General features: G+C 38.5%; 1 protein-coding gene across 1 annotated transcript; it reads left to right on the top strand.

Annotated features, from left to right (window-relative positions):
* Positions 1-1,161: 1,161 nt before the first annotated feature.
* LOC136676019 (CD48 antigen-like) lies at positions 1,162-8,595 on the top strand. The gene is made up of 4 exons (XM_066652868.1): positions 1,162-1,261; positions 2,164-2,460; positions 5,809-6,072; positions 8,030-8,595. Exons 1-4 carry the CDS (start codon positions 1,207-1,209, stop codon positions 8,158-8,160), a joined length of 747 nt encoding a protein of 248 aa, XP_066508965.1. The 5' UTR covers positions 1,162-1,206; the 3' UTR covers positions 8,161-8,595.
* The last annotated feature ends 5,376 nt before the right edge of the window (positions 8,596-13,971 follow it).

Here is a 13,971-nt window from a genome sequence, read left to right as displayed (position 1 = left end):
GTGGCACCCAGATACCAAACATTTCTTTAGTCCTTTCAGCAATATCTACTTTTAAGGGCTGAATACAGGATGCAGTTTGGCTATATCTAAATATGGCTATATCTCAGTCTCCTTTCTCTAATTTGTCACACAATTTACATGTTAATTTTACAGCAAAACACTGTTTCTTTGTTATTTTTATGTAAATACCATGTTTTTTACAGTGTATATCTGTTTTTTTTTTTTTTTTTTTTTAACACAAATGTACTGTAAACAAAACAGTTCTTAAATTTATGATTGCTAAAATCGTGACCGTACATTTTACGGTGACACACAGCTACAAGTATTTTACCGTAAATTTTACGAATGTGTTTTACACTGTAACCAATGTTATATTCTATCAGTGTTAATGCTGCCTGCTCTGCTGAGACAGAGCATTTCAAATCTGTGAATGTTTGACAGTGGCATTGTCGTCTTATTGCAAACACAGCATCAGGAGAGCAGCAGTAGTATTAGCATGAAGCTAGCCTGGTTAGCCAGGGTTTGGAGTCCCCTGAAGTGGAGGAGAACTGAGAGGTGTCCAGCAATGAAACTTTAGCCAATGTCCCCCATGACACCGTGCTGAGGACCTGCGGTGGACAGAAGCTGCAGCTTGTTTCAGTAACTAACACTTCCTTTATAAATTATAACACAGTTCAATATTATAATTAGGTTCATGATTTCCATTGCTGTAGAGACATGTGACATGTTACATAATAGCTTTCCCCTGAGAAGCTCTGTCACCCCCAACAGGGCTTTAGAGGCCAAATGGACTGGAAGACAGTGTGTCTTTAGGGAGGTGAGTGATGTCATCATATCACTCTTATTGGTTCTGTGGCAGATCTGACATCACATAAACCACACTTAGTCCCACCCACTAAAATTCCACCAGAGAAAACTGCATTCAAATAATAATTTAATAAATCTCTCAAAAGAGAAAAGTCTGCATCATCCTCTCTGTTCCTCAAGAGCACATTCTTCATAAAATACAGATCCAAAATGTCTGGGCCCTGTCTTTGTTTTGTTTTAATTACATTGTATTTATCTTTGTCTTTATGAGTTAGAAAGAAACAATGAAAGCCTCTTGGGGTGTTTTCACAGTTATTGTAATGAACCAAACGGACAGAGGAGGGATTATTCAGAGCTTCCTTTTTCCTTCTAAAAGCGAAGCTTCTCATAAACTGTAACATGGCGCTGATGCTCCAGCTGATCTTCACTCTGTTCACTCTGAGCTCCAACACAGGTAAGAACTGAACATCTCTGAAATGAACCTCTGAAGTGTTTAGTGTCTGAGTAATGTATCATTTCTGAGGAGGGTCAGTTTTACAGACGATGCTGACGTTGTTGACACTTCATGACACTGCTGTGTAGAGGTTGGGCTTAAATTAAATGATATTTTAAACTCAATAACAAATTAAACACATGTTAAATTACAGTTAACACACAGTCAGATGGAGTAGTGTGTGAAGATGTTTACTTGATGAATAAGTGAAAATAAATAAACACGTCCTTTACACAGAACACACTTCTGCACATTAATGTACATATGATTTGGTTTGATTTATTTATATTTATATACAATTAATTTTATTTGAAGCACATTCTAATAAAATGTGGACTGTACAAATATTTAGAGAAATGTTTTATTTTATTCTTTTTCTTTAGTTTTAATGTCAAACACAAACAGAACCCGAGCACTGAACCTGATAAACAGGGCCATATTTACTTCTATTCTTTTCAAATTAGAACATCAGCAAATATTTCACTGGAACAAAGGTGTACAGCTGTAACCTAAGGAAGAGAGCGCTGACCTGACTGAAGTAAACCTAGGTTTAAACCTAAGCCTAATAATTAAATATTGATTGGTGTAATGTTTAAAGCCAGAATTTTCCACAGTTGTTTCTCACTTCACCTGCTGAGTGTCAATCTGAACAAACAGCTGTAGACTAAATAAAGAGACACTGTTACTAGTTGAAGACCTTTAACAGGACTAACATGTTTTTAATATGGAATTACATTCACTAATTAATCATTATTATTGGTACTAAACATCTAAGATACATTTTTAATTAAATTAATTTTACTGCTGTATTTACTTAAAGTACCTGAGTAATTATTAATTAAAGGTATTTTCTTTCTCTACAGAGTGCAGTGATGTGTTTGTGTCGGTTGGTGACTCAGTTCAGCTGCACACACAGGAGCCTGTACCAGAGTTTAGAACATTATTCTGGAGGTTTAATAAAAATGAAAATGTTCTAGAATATTTAAAGAAATATAAAGACATCACACCCTCTCCCCGTCTCAAAGACAGATGGGAGTTCAATAATGAAACCTACAGCCTGACACTGAAGAACTTACAGAAGACTGATAGTGGACTCTATGAAGCGATAGCAGCAGGTGACAAAGGCTCAGTAGTTGCAGTGTATACGCTCTCAGTGTTGGGTAAGTGTTACAGTATATCAGTGAACACTGTTGTTGTTAAAGCACTGCACTTTCAGCACACACTGGGCCTGTGGAGACTGAAGATCTTTTATAAAAAGAGGAAATATTGTACAAATGAACACATTTAAAGAGCACAGTGTTATAAATCCATAGTAAAATAGAATTATTATTATTAATGCACTAATGTATCCGAACTTGTGTAATATTTATTTATACGTCCCCTAAACAAACTCAACTCATATCTGTGTAAACACTCTGGGTAAATATGTACATACACAGTGTATTATGAAGTAATATTTTACTATGTTTAATATATATATTAAATCATGTGTCTGATGTTTTGTTCATTAATATATGACTTACAAATCTTAAGCGTTTTAGAAATTAAATTCAGCCAGAGCGGCCTGTCCAACAGTGGCCAGTTAAAAACAAGTAACAGCTGCTGAGGAATGGTCACATTTCAGTCATTAACTAAAATTCCAACATTATTATTTATTCATAAAGGAATCACAGAGAACTGGAGACTTCATAAAGATAATGCAGTGCTGCTGCTCATGTGTAAATACTCTACAGCTGTCTGTGAGAATCTCTGGTACTGGTAGTGGATCATGTTTATTATCACATGTTTGAACTGATGAAAGGGAAAATCCACTGATTTTTCTTTTTTTATTATTATTGTGGAAATGCAAGTATGAGAACTGGGAGAAGTGTAATGTAATGAAATTGCACAAAGATTTAAAGGAACTGTTTGTTTGAATGTTTGTTATATGAATGAAGAATTATTGTACATTTTACAGTAAATACTGGCAACAGAGTTCCCAGCACTTTACTGTTTTTTTTTTTGTTTTTTGTTTTTTTTTTTTACAGGAGCACGACTAATTTAAATTTACAGAATAACATGGTAATTGCATAATACAATAATTCACTGTAAATGTTTGCATTTACAGTAAATACATTCACTGCATTTTTACAGGAACTGCTGTACATCAGTGTACAGAACACTGCAGTGATTGTGTACAGACCAGAAACTGTCAAGAATAAAATTACTGTAAAAATACAATAATCACTGATGTACACAAAAGATGTCTAAATCTACATTTAGAATTTCAGTCATTAATACACTAAAAACATCTAAAGCATGAAGCATCTAATAAAGAAATCCATCATTAGTAACACAGCATGTGGAAAATAGTTGCAGTAAAAATTGTGTACACACCACTGAGAAGATACAATAAGTGAAAGATCAAATAGCATCAAGGGCAGGACATTTCCTAAACGTATTTGTCTCTAAGTATTTAGACTAAATGTGTGAGAGAAATGATGAAGGTGTGGGATGAAATTCACTGTTAGACGTGTGAAGTAACCTGGGAAAAATGTGAATATGACACATACTTTAAATGCTTATATAACTCAACCATCAAAAGTGCCACCAACTGAGACAGTATCTTAATTACAAGCAACAGGCTAATATCGCACTTCAAGAAATGTACATATAACAAACGCTGCTCTTTAATAAAAACTGTAAACCAACTTCTGACCAAAAGGAAAACAGCTTGAGATTTCACAATAATGCTCTGCTTCCTCCGAAACAGCAACAGCACTTTTTGACTTTGTCTTAGTAACTGACTCAGAGGAAGCAGAGCGTTATTGTAAAACATTCTGTAGTGCCTTCAGAGACAGCAGCCAGAACTCAAATGTGCAGGAAAGTACTTCTTCAGGATCTGCCTCAAGGGCAGCAGGACATTATAACATTCTGGAGCTTCATTAGGGGCAGTTACATTATCCTCCACTCACATAAACATTATACTGACATATATGCTGCCTCCAGTAGTGATTTTGCACGTGTGTGATGTGGATCATGAGGATATGCCACAGAGTAAGAATTTACATATATTCAATAGTGTTTAATAGTTCTAAAAATAGCCATCTGCTGCCTGCTGCCTGCTCTGCTCGGCCAATGATGTTTTTAAACCTGAGAATGTTTGACAATGGCATTGCTGTGGTAATGTTTGCAAAATGTAGTGAGTAAAAAGTACAGATAAAAATACACTGATGGTGTATACATTGTACTTCATTACTTTTTCATTACTAATCTTTGGCATGAAGCGAGGCTGGTTAGACAGGGTTTGGACTCCCCTGAAATGGAGGAGAACTGATGTGTGTCCAGCAATGAAACTTTAGCCAATGTGCCCCATGACACTGTGCTGAGGACCTGCGGTGGACAGCAGCTGCAGCTTGTTTCAGTAACTAACACTTCCTTTATAAACTATAACACACTCTGGGTTCATCATTTTATTTACAGAACAACCTTCCCCTGAGAAGCTCTTTCAATCTCAGCAGGGCTTTAGATTATGGGCTGGAAGGTGGTGGGATGTGGTGGAGAGTAATGAAGTAAATCTAATGTGTTACTGTATTTATGTAGTTTTTTTTTGTGTGTCTGTAATTTACTGAATTGTTTTAATTTTTTTATTTTATCTTAACTACATTTCAAAGTCAAATATCATACATTTTACTCCACTACATTATGAGATGTACTTTGTTACAAAACGGCGTGTTCATAAAACAATTTCAGAGCAATTAATTTTTACGTAATGGACAAAGATTGCCTTGAGTGTTTTATGCTTTATCCCTCGATTAATGAGTCATTACAAAAATTATAAAAGGACACTGGAGCCATACAAATCATGATATTTTTCATTTTGATTCTTAAGTACAAGTGCTTTCTGGGTGGCACCTTATTGGGGAGGACAAAATAAACGTGTGGGGAGAAGGGCAAATTTGCACATGGACTATAAGCCGTCCCGAGAGAGAGAAGCAAGGCCTTGAGAACAGCAAAACAGAGCACAGTGTGTCTTCTTTCTCTGCTCAGGACGCCTTAACTTCACTACACCTTTACATTGAGATGAGTGGTTTAATGCTATATAAATGTATAACATTTCAGATGCACATTTACATACATTTGAAGGAACATACATTTGTACTTTTACTCAAGAGGAAATCTAGGACAAGGACTTAATTTACTGGAGTACTATTTTAACTTGAGCAACAGTGAATTAACCCAAGTACATGGTTTGTGTACTTTGTCCACTCCTGATTGCAGCACACCTCTGAGATCTCCTGATAATTAATGCAGATTCTAAAATACTGACTCCATCATTAGAGTGTGATGGCATACTTTGTGACAAAGACCCCTAACTCAACTTAAACTGAGTTTACTGCAGTTTGTAACCTTAATAAAACCTTTTTTAGGAATTTTAAGACTTCTCTGTGCCACGGTCGTGATAGGAATTAATTATTGTTGGTGTGTGTGTGTGTGTGTGTGTGTGTGTGTGTGTGTGTCTACCTCAGATCCAGTGGAGGCTCCAGTTCTTAGTGCATTCCCAAAGGAGTCAAGCAGTGACCTTTGTAACATCACAGTCTCCTGCAGAAGTGATGACCTCTCCATTAACTTCATGTGTTATAACAAAACCTGCCAAGAGAAGACAGAGGCACAAAGTGGAAACACTGTCCTCTCAGTGTTTATCAACGAACGTTCCATCATCTGTAACCATAGCAACCAAGTCAGCTGGAAGAACGCTGTTTTGGAGATGAGACGATTCTGTGGTGAAAAAGGTGTAAACACATGTTGAAGTATATTCTGTTATAAAAATCCATTTTTCATTTAATTTGTAAGATTACTTACTGTTGTTTTATAGCATTAGGCTCAGACAATAATCAGAAAATTGGCAAAGGAACAAACTGGCTTAGGTTTGCCTTGATTTCAGTGGGTTTAATCATTCTTACAGTCATTGTTGTCTTCATCACCATCAAGAAACATTCAGCAGGTATTTTCATTTCCATTGTAAACCATTTTGTTTACACACCGTTCAAATTTGCCAAATGTAACGATGGAAGTGAAAAAAGAAACACAGCTTTGGGCTCATAGACTTTAGCAAAATATTTAGTTAATGACAAGATTCATGCTTCAAAACCATTAAAAAAAGAAAAATCTTAATCAATTTCAGGGTCATAGTGACAACAGGGTGAGTAAAGAGGCCCAGGGTGAGTAAAGATGCCCAGGCATCTCTGTCCCTTGCAATTTCCACCAGCTCCTCTTGGGGGATCCCCAAGCGTTCCCAGGCCTGCCAGGTGATATAATTCCTCTAGTGTGTCCTGGGTCAACCCTGGGGCCTTCTTCCAGTTGGACGTGACTAGTATACCTCCAGTGGGAGGCATCCAGGAAGCATCGTTATTATTTGTCCAAACAACCTCAGCTGGCTCCTCTCAACATGAAGGAGTAGTGACTCTACTTCGAGCTCCTCCCGAATCACTGAGCTCCTCTCACGATCACGGAGAGTTCGCCCAGCAACCGTCAGAGAAAACTCATTTCGTCCACTTGTATCCGCGATCTCGTTCTTTCAGTCATTGCCCAGAGCTCATGACCTTAGGTGAGAGTGGGGACGTAGACAGATGGTAAATTGAGAGCTTTGCTTTATGGCTCAGCTCTCTCTTCACCACAACTGCATTACTGCAGACGCTGCACCTAACCAATGGTCACCCTCACAATCCCTCTTCCCATCACTCGTGAACAAGATCCCGAGATACTTGAACTCCTTCACTTGGGGCAGGTTCTCACCCCCGACCTGAAAGGAGCCTGCAACCAGTTTCCGGTAGATAACCATGGCAACCACTGCTTCACACTCGGATGCAATGTCTGTCGGGTTTAAAGGTTCCTCAAAGTGCTCCTTCCAACGCCCAACGAAACGCCCCTCTCTTTACCTGAGTGTCCAAAACATATGGCCTCAGGTCAGAAGACACGACCACAAAGTCAATCATTGACCTTTGGCCCAGGATGCTTTGGTACCAGGTACACTAATGATTCACCTTGTGTTCGAACATGGAGTTTGTTACAGACAAACAATGACTAGCACAGAAGTCAAATAACAATACATCTCTCAGGTTCAGATCAGGAGGCCGTTCCTCCCAATCACTCCTCTCCAGGTTTCCCAGTCATTGCCAACGTAAGCTCTGAAGTAAAGTGAGCCTAACTGTATCTAGCTGGTATCTCTCAACCTCACTCACCAGCTCTGGCTCTTTCCCCCTCAGTGAGGTTACATTCCACGTGCCAAGAACCAGTTTCCGCTGCCAAGTTCCACAATGCCAGGGGCCCCTTCAGCTCGCTCTGTGCTCGATGGGCATTGCACTGCACCCCTACTCTGGATCTTGTTGGTGGTGAGCCCACATGATCCTCCCACACTGCGTTTTTGGGCTGAGACCAGCCGGGTTACGTGGGCTCACCATCGGACGCTACACTCAGGCCTGGCTCCAGGGGTAGGTCCAGGTAACGGTACACTTTTTTTCCTTTTAGGCTGTTCATAGGGGTGCTTCTTGGATCGTGTTTGTCTGCATCTTCACTCCAAAACTTTTCACCATGGGAGACCCTACTGGAAAGACAAGGACATGCAGATAATAGAAAATAGAGAAATAAATAAGTATTTAAATTAATAGTAAGTGAAGTAAAAATATATATTTAATCTTTGGTGTAGACAGTTGGGTGACTTACTTAATTTGTGTGTGTTGTGTGTTTCAGACTCAGTGTCTTCCTCTGCTGGTGTATCTGTGTGTTTACTGAAGATTGTGCTGTTTTCCACTGCTCTGATCCTCATGGTGTCTGCAGTCATCACTGTCCACATCAGAGGAAGACTCAGGAAATCATCTTAAACTCATACAGTTAATTACAGCTGTCACAGTTTAAAACAACTTTTTTATTGTTGGACCAACTGAAATCTGAACGTTTGGACATGGTGCTAGTTCATAAGAGGACAGTATGTTCCAATATTAAACCTATCCAAGTGTTTCCTGTCTTTTGTTGTTTTGTTTTGAACTGAATACAGGTCAGAAATTATTTGAAAACACTGCTGTGTGTTTTTATTTAAATCTTTCTTCCTGTTACAGTTTCTTAGCTGTACTTCACTGTGTCATTTTCTTGTTTTCTTAGATCCTTGTGTTAGAAAAGCCTTGTCACAAAATCTTAAACTGAGAGTTTACTGTAACATTTTCTCATCTGAATGTATGTAGCTTGCAATTGTTGTTGCCACTATAACCTTGTGTGTATAAGTTTGATGTGTGTGTGTGTATAAGTTTGATGTGTTTGTGTGTGTGTATAAGTATGTTTTGAGTGTGTGTGTGTGTGTGTGTGTGTAACATCTGTAAATATTTAATTAAGTGATTGTTGACTGCACAAGGTTTTGTTTGAATTTTTTTAATAAATTTACTTGAAAATGTAAACTACTGTTGTTTAAAGCCACAGTAAAACAGCGGTGGTGATGCAGGAAGTCCACAAACCACAGAGAAACACCAACTAAACATTCACATGCTGTAAGTCTTTTCAGTGCTGTGCTCCAGTGGTCAACTCTCTTCACACTGTGTTGTACTAATTGTGTTCAGTGCAGTTTTGGGCCTTTGGTAAAATGGTAGACAGAAAAACTACCTGTGACACAATGAGGCACGGCACAGACAGCGCAGTACTACATTAGAACTGGTTTTGGTCTAAAAACACATTTGAACCAAGAGAGTTTGGACCAGGTCTCATCAAAATTACAAGCATCAAAGAATTATCATCACTTCAACACAAGGCAAGTTTATTCATAGAGCACTTTTCATACACAATGTCAAGTGCTTTACAGAACAGTACAGAAACATTATACGGAGCCCCTAAGGTGACATGGTGGGTTTATTTACCAAGTCGTGGCCACTATATAGTATTTTGAGGCCACGGATGTTTATGAGATTTTATATAAACATTATACATACATAAATATAATACATTATATTGTTCGATGTTTAAAAGCACACACACACACACACACTGTGTGAGACTTGATTTCATGAAAGTACTGTAAATGTGAATTACATTCAGCAGCAGGTAGGGGGAGCTCAGGAGACAAAGCCAATTCTTACATTGTATTCCTTTAAGTGTTTAGAATGTATGATGTCAGAGGCAGGTGGCCAAACAGACGGTGCTTGTTGTCAGTATGTGACACTGGAGTGTAGAGACTGTGCTAAATCTAAATCATGTGTTAAACTAAATAATAAATTAAAGACATGTTGAATTACAGTTAACACACGGTCAGATGGAGTAGTTGTTAATGATGTTTTGTTGATGACTAAGTGAAAAAAGTGAACACTTCCTCTCCACAGAACACACCTCTGCCCATTAATATACACACTATTTTATGGTTTTATTTAATTGCATTTGAAGCAAGTTCTAATTAAACGGGGACTGTACAAATATTTAGACAAATGTTTTCTTTATTGAATTTCTTTTTCTAATGCAACCAATAAAAAGAACCTGAGCACTGAAAGTGAAACAGCTACATTAAAGTAGTTCTTTTCACTTAGAACATCTGACCTGACTAAACTCCATGCAGTAAACCTATGTAGGTATCAATCTGAACAAACAGCTGTAGACTTAACACAGATTTACTGTTAAACACTTTAAACAGGACTAACATATAAACAATATGGAATTCATTCATTATCTGTAACCCTTATCCAGTTCAGGTTCGCGGTGGGTCCAGAGCCTACCTGGAATCATTGGGCGCAAGGCAGGAATACACCCTGGAGGGGGCGCCAGTCCTTCACAGGGAAACACACACACACACACACATTCACTCACACCTACGGACACTTTTTTTTTTCCAACCCACCTACCAACGTGTGTTTTTGGAGCGTGGGAGGAAACCGGAGCAACCGGAGGAAACCCACGCAGACACAGGGAGCCTCTACCACAGTTTACAACATTTATCTGGAACTTTACTAAAACTGATCAACACTAATGAAACTTAAACTGGGAAAGATGTGGCACTGTTGGCCAACTGTCTGTCTGTTCTGGTGAACTGCATCTGAACCAAAAGTGGCCCACGTATTCACAATAATCAAAGCAGGTTTGGCCCACTTCTAGCAAATATATGTCTGTGCTGGCCCTGGCAAAATGGATCTGTACCAAGCGTGGCTTATGCCCGAGAGGTAGCCCTCATGTCTTAAGCAGACGCTGTCCATTCATGTGCCGTCTTTCCATTAGGAAAACACACCACAGCAGGAATGTGTAGTATATTGCTTAGCATATTATATTATGAAAGTCCTGGGTGACTCATTGTGCACTATGTTCACTGAAGGCTTGTGGAACCTTTCGTCAAATGTTTTGGGAGAGCACATCGGTGTCCACATTGTGGAACAAGTCATCTCTAAGTTGGTCTGGTTTGTGAGGGAGTACCTGCTACTTTACCCACTTTGTTACTGGATGTACATAGTCCTGGCTGTTCTCACAGAAACTAAGAAAATGATAGCATTTCATTGGAAGCCTCAACTCTCTCTCTCTCTGTTTCAATCTGTTATAAATATAATGTACATGGAATGTTTAACAGCTCTATTTAATGCTGCTAGTGAAGCTAAAATCAGGGTCTGATATAATGCAATTGACATTTTGAAGCACACAGTAAAAGTTTCCCTCTTGTTTGTTCAAAAAACTTAAGGTTAAAAATATTCTGACACGTCTTAATCATTTCTGCACATCAGCACTTTACAAGTCTTCAGTTCTGAACGCACCACTCTGGAGTGAATTGGTTTTGAACAGTTCCTCTTTCACTGTAAGGGGAGGTTTTTTTTTCACTCTCTGAAATGTCAATTATGTTAAAGATACAAAGAAGTAATATTATGAAACAAGTGCTAGAACATCACCACTATTTTCACCAGAGCAGTCACAGTATATTGACATGGTGATTTGAGCTGCTGCTGATAACAGTTCAGTAAAACTAGGTTTGACTTTGTGAACAAGCCAGGACATGGACAGCCCTTTTCCACCAAAGTGGAACGGGTTCTGTCCTATTTCACACACACAATTTCACAGCAGCACACAGTGGAATACAATAAAGACAATGAAAAGACGCTGAAAAGCATGAACCGAAATGAGGATGTTGCTCTATTCCTGCTTCATAAGTGGGTAATACACACTCAGGAAGGTCAACTTCACCGGAAAGGGGGGGGGGGGGTGGGTCAAGCAGAACAAACAAATCACTAAGTCCTCCTACTCCCCCTTCTTATAGGGCTACAGTGATATCCCCCAATTAACCCCTGACATTACCTTTACATGAGTATTAACTGGAAATAAATAAAAACACAATCTGCCACATATAGAACACTAAGTAAGTCACAGACCAACAAAAAGTGTGGCCAAGGAAGTGCCCAACCCACAGAGCCCTTTAATTCGCACACTAATCACGTAGTCAATAACACTACCACGCAAAACCAATATCAAACTGAAGTCACCAAAAGCAAGATGACAGCACTACAGTAAACCACCCCCAAAAAGGGCACACCCAGAGCACCTAGGGTGAGCCACCCCTTGACCATAAAACAAAGAAAGAAAACCAAAAATAACAAGAAGCACCTTCCTGGGTGCAACTATACAAAAAAACGGCCTATGATATGTTATCACAATGCATTGTAGCTAGCGGACTTAAGGCCCAAACCCCAAACCAGTATTAATAAAAAACCTTTTACTTTATAAAATATTAACAAGTGACTCAGCATATACAATTTCAGATTTTATCTGTAATGCACTTTACATTTCAAATAATTTACATACACTTTACATTTCATTTTAAAATTACAGCCATTTAAAATAGCTATGGTAATGTATGTTACTGACACGATGACAAAGTTCAAAGTGGAAAAAAAAAAATGACAGTAAAAATTTCTGATACTAAGTGACACGGACAGCGGGGCGGACTGACGGAGGCGGACGCACTCGCTAAAACACAGAATACTTTATTTAAACAAAAGATAACAAAACAAAGACAGGTAGACTTGGACAGAAAGACTTAAACAGAGACCCAGACTAAAGAGACAGATACCAAATAAACCTAAACAGAGGGAACTAGACAGACAGATAAACTTTGACAAAGGGGGCTTAAACAGAGACCTGAAAAGAGAGAGCTAATAGACTACAGACAGAAACCACAAAAGTACACAAAGCACAGGAAAGGAAACATTAACAGACCAGAGAAACAAACTCGAGAGGCACAAGAAAGAGAACAGACAGAGAACGAACCGAAGCGAGGGACAAACAGACTGGACTGAATAACAAGACTACGGAAGCAAAACAACGTGACAAGGAATAAGAACAGAAATAGGAACAGGAATGAGAACGACATGACTAGAAGAGTGAAAGAAACAACACGACATGACTTGACTTGGAAGGTAACAACACAAATGACCGATAACAGGAAGTAACACACGGGAACTTAACTACTACATGCAAACGAGACACACCTGAAAAAGATAACCTGAGACAGCGGACAAGGAGACGGAACAATGGCGGGACTAGGGCGGAGACAAGGACAATAACAGACAAAGCCATGTGCAGATAAAGCACATGGCGGGGAAAACAGACCTGACATAATAAGGTGAATAAGGTGGTGGTGGTTGTTTTCAGGAATTATTTAAAAGGACTTTTTAAAAAATATAGCCATTTAAAGTAGCTACTGTAATGTATGTTATTTACATATTTACATATATATGACAAAGTTCAAAGTGAAATAAAACAAAAACTTCACAGTAAAAACTTCTAATGCTAAGTGTGTTGACTTAGCTGACCTCCCTGAATAAGAGGGTGATGAACTAGGTAAAACTAGGTTTGACTTTGTTTACATTGTGACCAAGCCAGTACATGGACAGCCCTTTTCCACCAAAGTAGAACGGGTTCTGTCCTATTTCACACACATAATTAAACAGCAACACACAGTGGAGACAATGCAGAAAATGAAATGACGCTGAAAAACATGAGAAAAAAAGAGGATGTTGCTCTATTCCTGCTCCATAGGTGGGTAATACTTATTTTTGCTGTAGAAGGAACTGAAAGTAAACACACAGCGAAAGTGGTACAGAACTAAACAACTCGAGTAACAGATGAGTTTCTGTGGTAATTCAAGTAGAGAATTAAAACTTACAGACACGTTTAATTTCAGCCACGTACAAACAACATTGTTTTTTTCCCTCAAACATACCATTCCACCTTAAAAGTGGAGTGTCTGAATGTAAACAACCAGAGAACAGACTTTCCCCACACTCTGTGACCTAGACACTTTAAATGCTATTCTCTAAAGATGTCAGCTGGCATTAAATCAGTGTAATGGATCTTGTACTATTCATTTTGGCACGTTTTCCACATCAGTGTCATTTTGTTTGAATATGCAGATCCTCATGTTGTTGTTTTTTTACATTAAAAGGGTTACGTGATGTGTAACAGTGGATTTTTATTTTATTCTTCCAGGTTTTCTTAATTTTACTCTGAAAAAAGTGATGCATTGGGCGCATTGTATTTCACAGTTTTCCACTGTAGTGATTGTTCTTGATATGGCACTAATTCCTCTCCTTAATTACAGTAATATTTTGTTTAGAGGATTGACTAGTGCTGATTAAACATCAGTAAGGAGTGAGGTATTGAACTAATACTGTGAAGGAGTGATGGTC

Source organism: Hoplias malabaricus, chromosome X1 (assembly GCF_029633855.1).
Source record: "Hoplias malabaricus isolate fHopMal1 chromosome X1, fHopMal1.hap1, whole genome shotgun sequence".
Lineage (NCBI taxonomy): Eukaryota > Metazoa > Chordata > Actinopteri > Characiformes > Erythrinidae > Hoplias > Hoplias malabaricus.
The sequence above is the reverse complement of the archived record's forward strand: the minus strand, read 5'-3'. Positions and strand labels throughout refer to the sequence as shown.

Coding starts and splice junctions, on each gene's coding strand:
- LOC136676019 (XM_066652868.1), top strand. CDS start 1,207: ATGGCGCTGATGCTCCAGCTGATCTTCACTCTGTTCACTCTGAGCTCC. Junction 1,262..2,163: donor CACTCTGAGCTCCAACACAG/GTAAGAACTGAA, acceptor CTTTCTCTACAG/AGTGCAGTGATGTGTTTGTG. Junction 6,073..8,029: donor ACGATTCTGTGGTGAAAAAG/GTGTAAACACAT, acceptor TGTGTGTTTCAG/ACTCAGTGTCTTCCTCTGCT.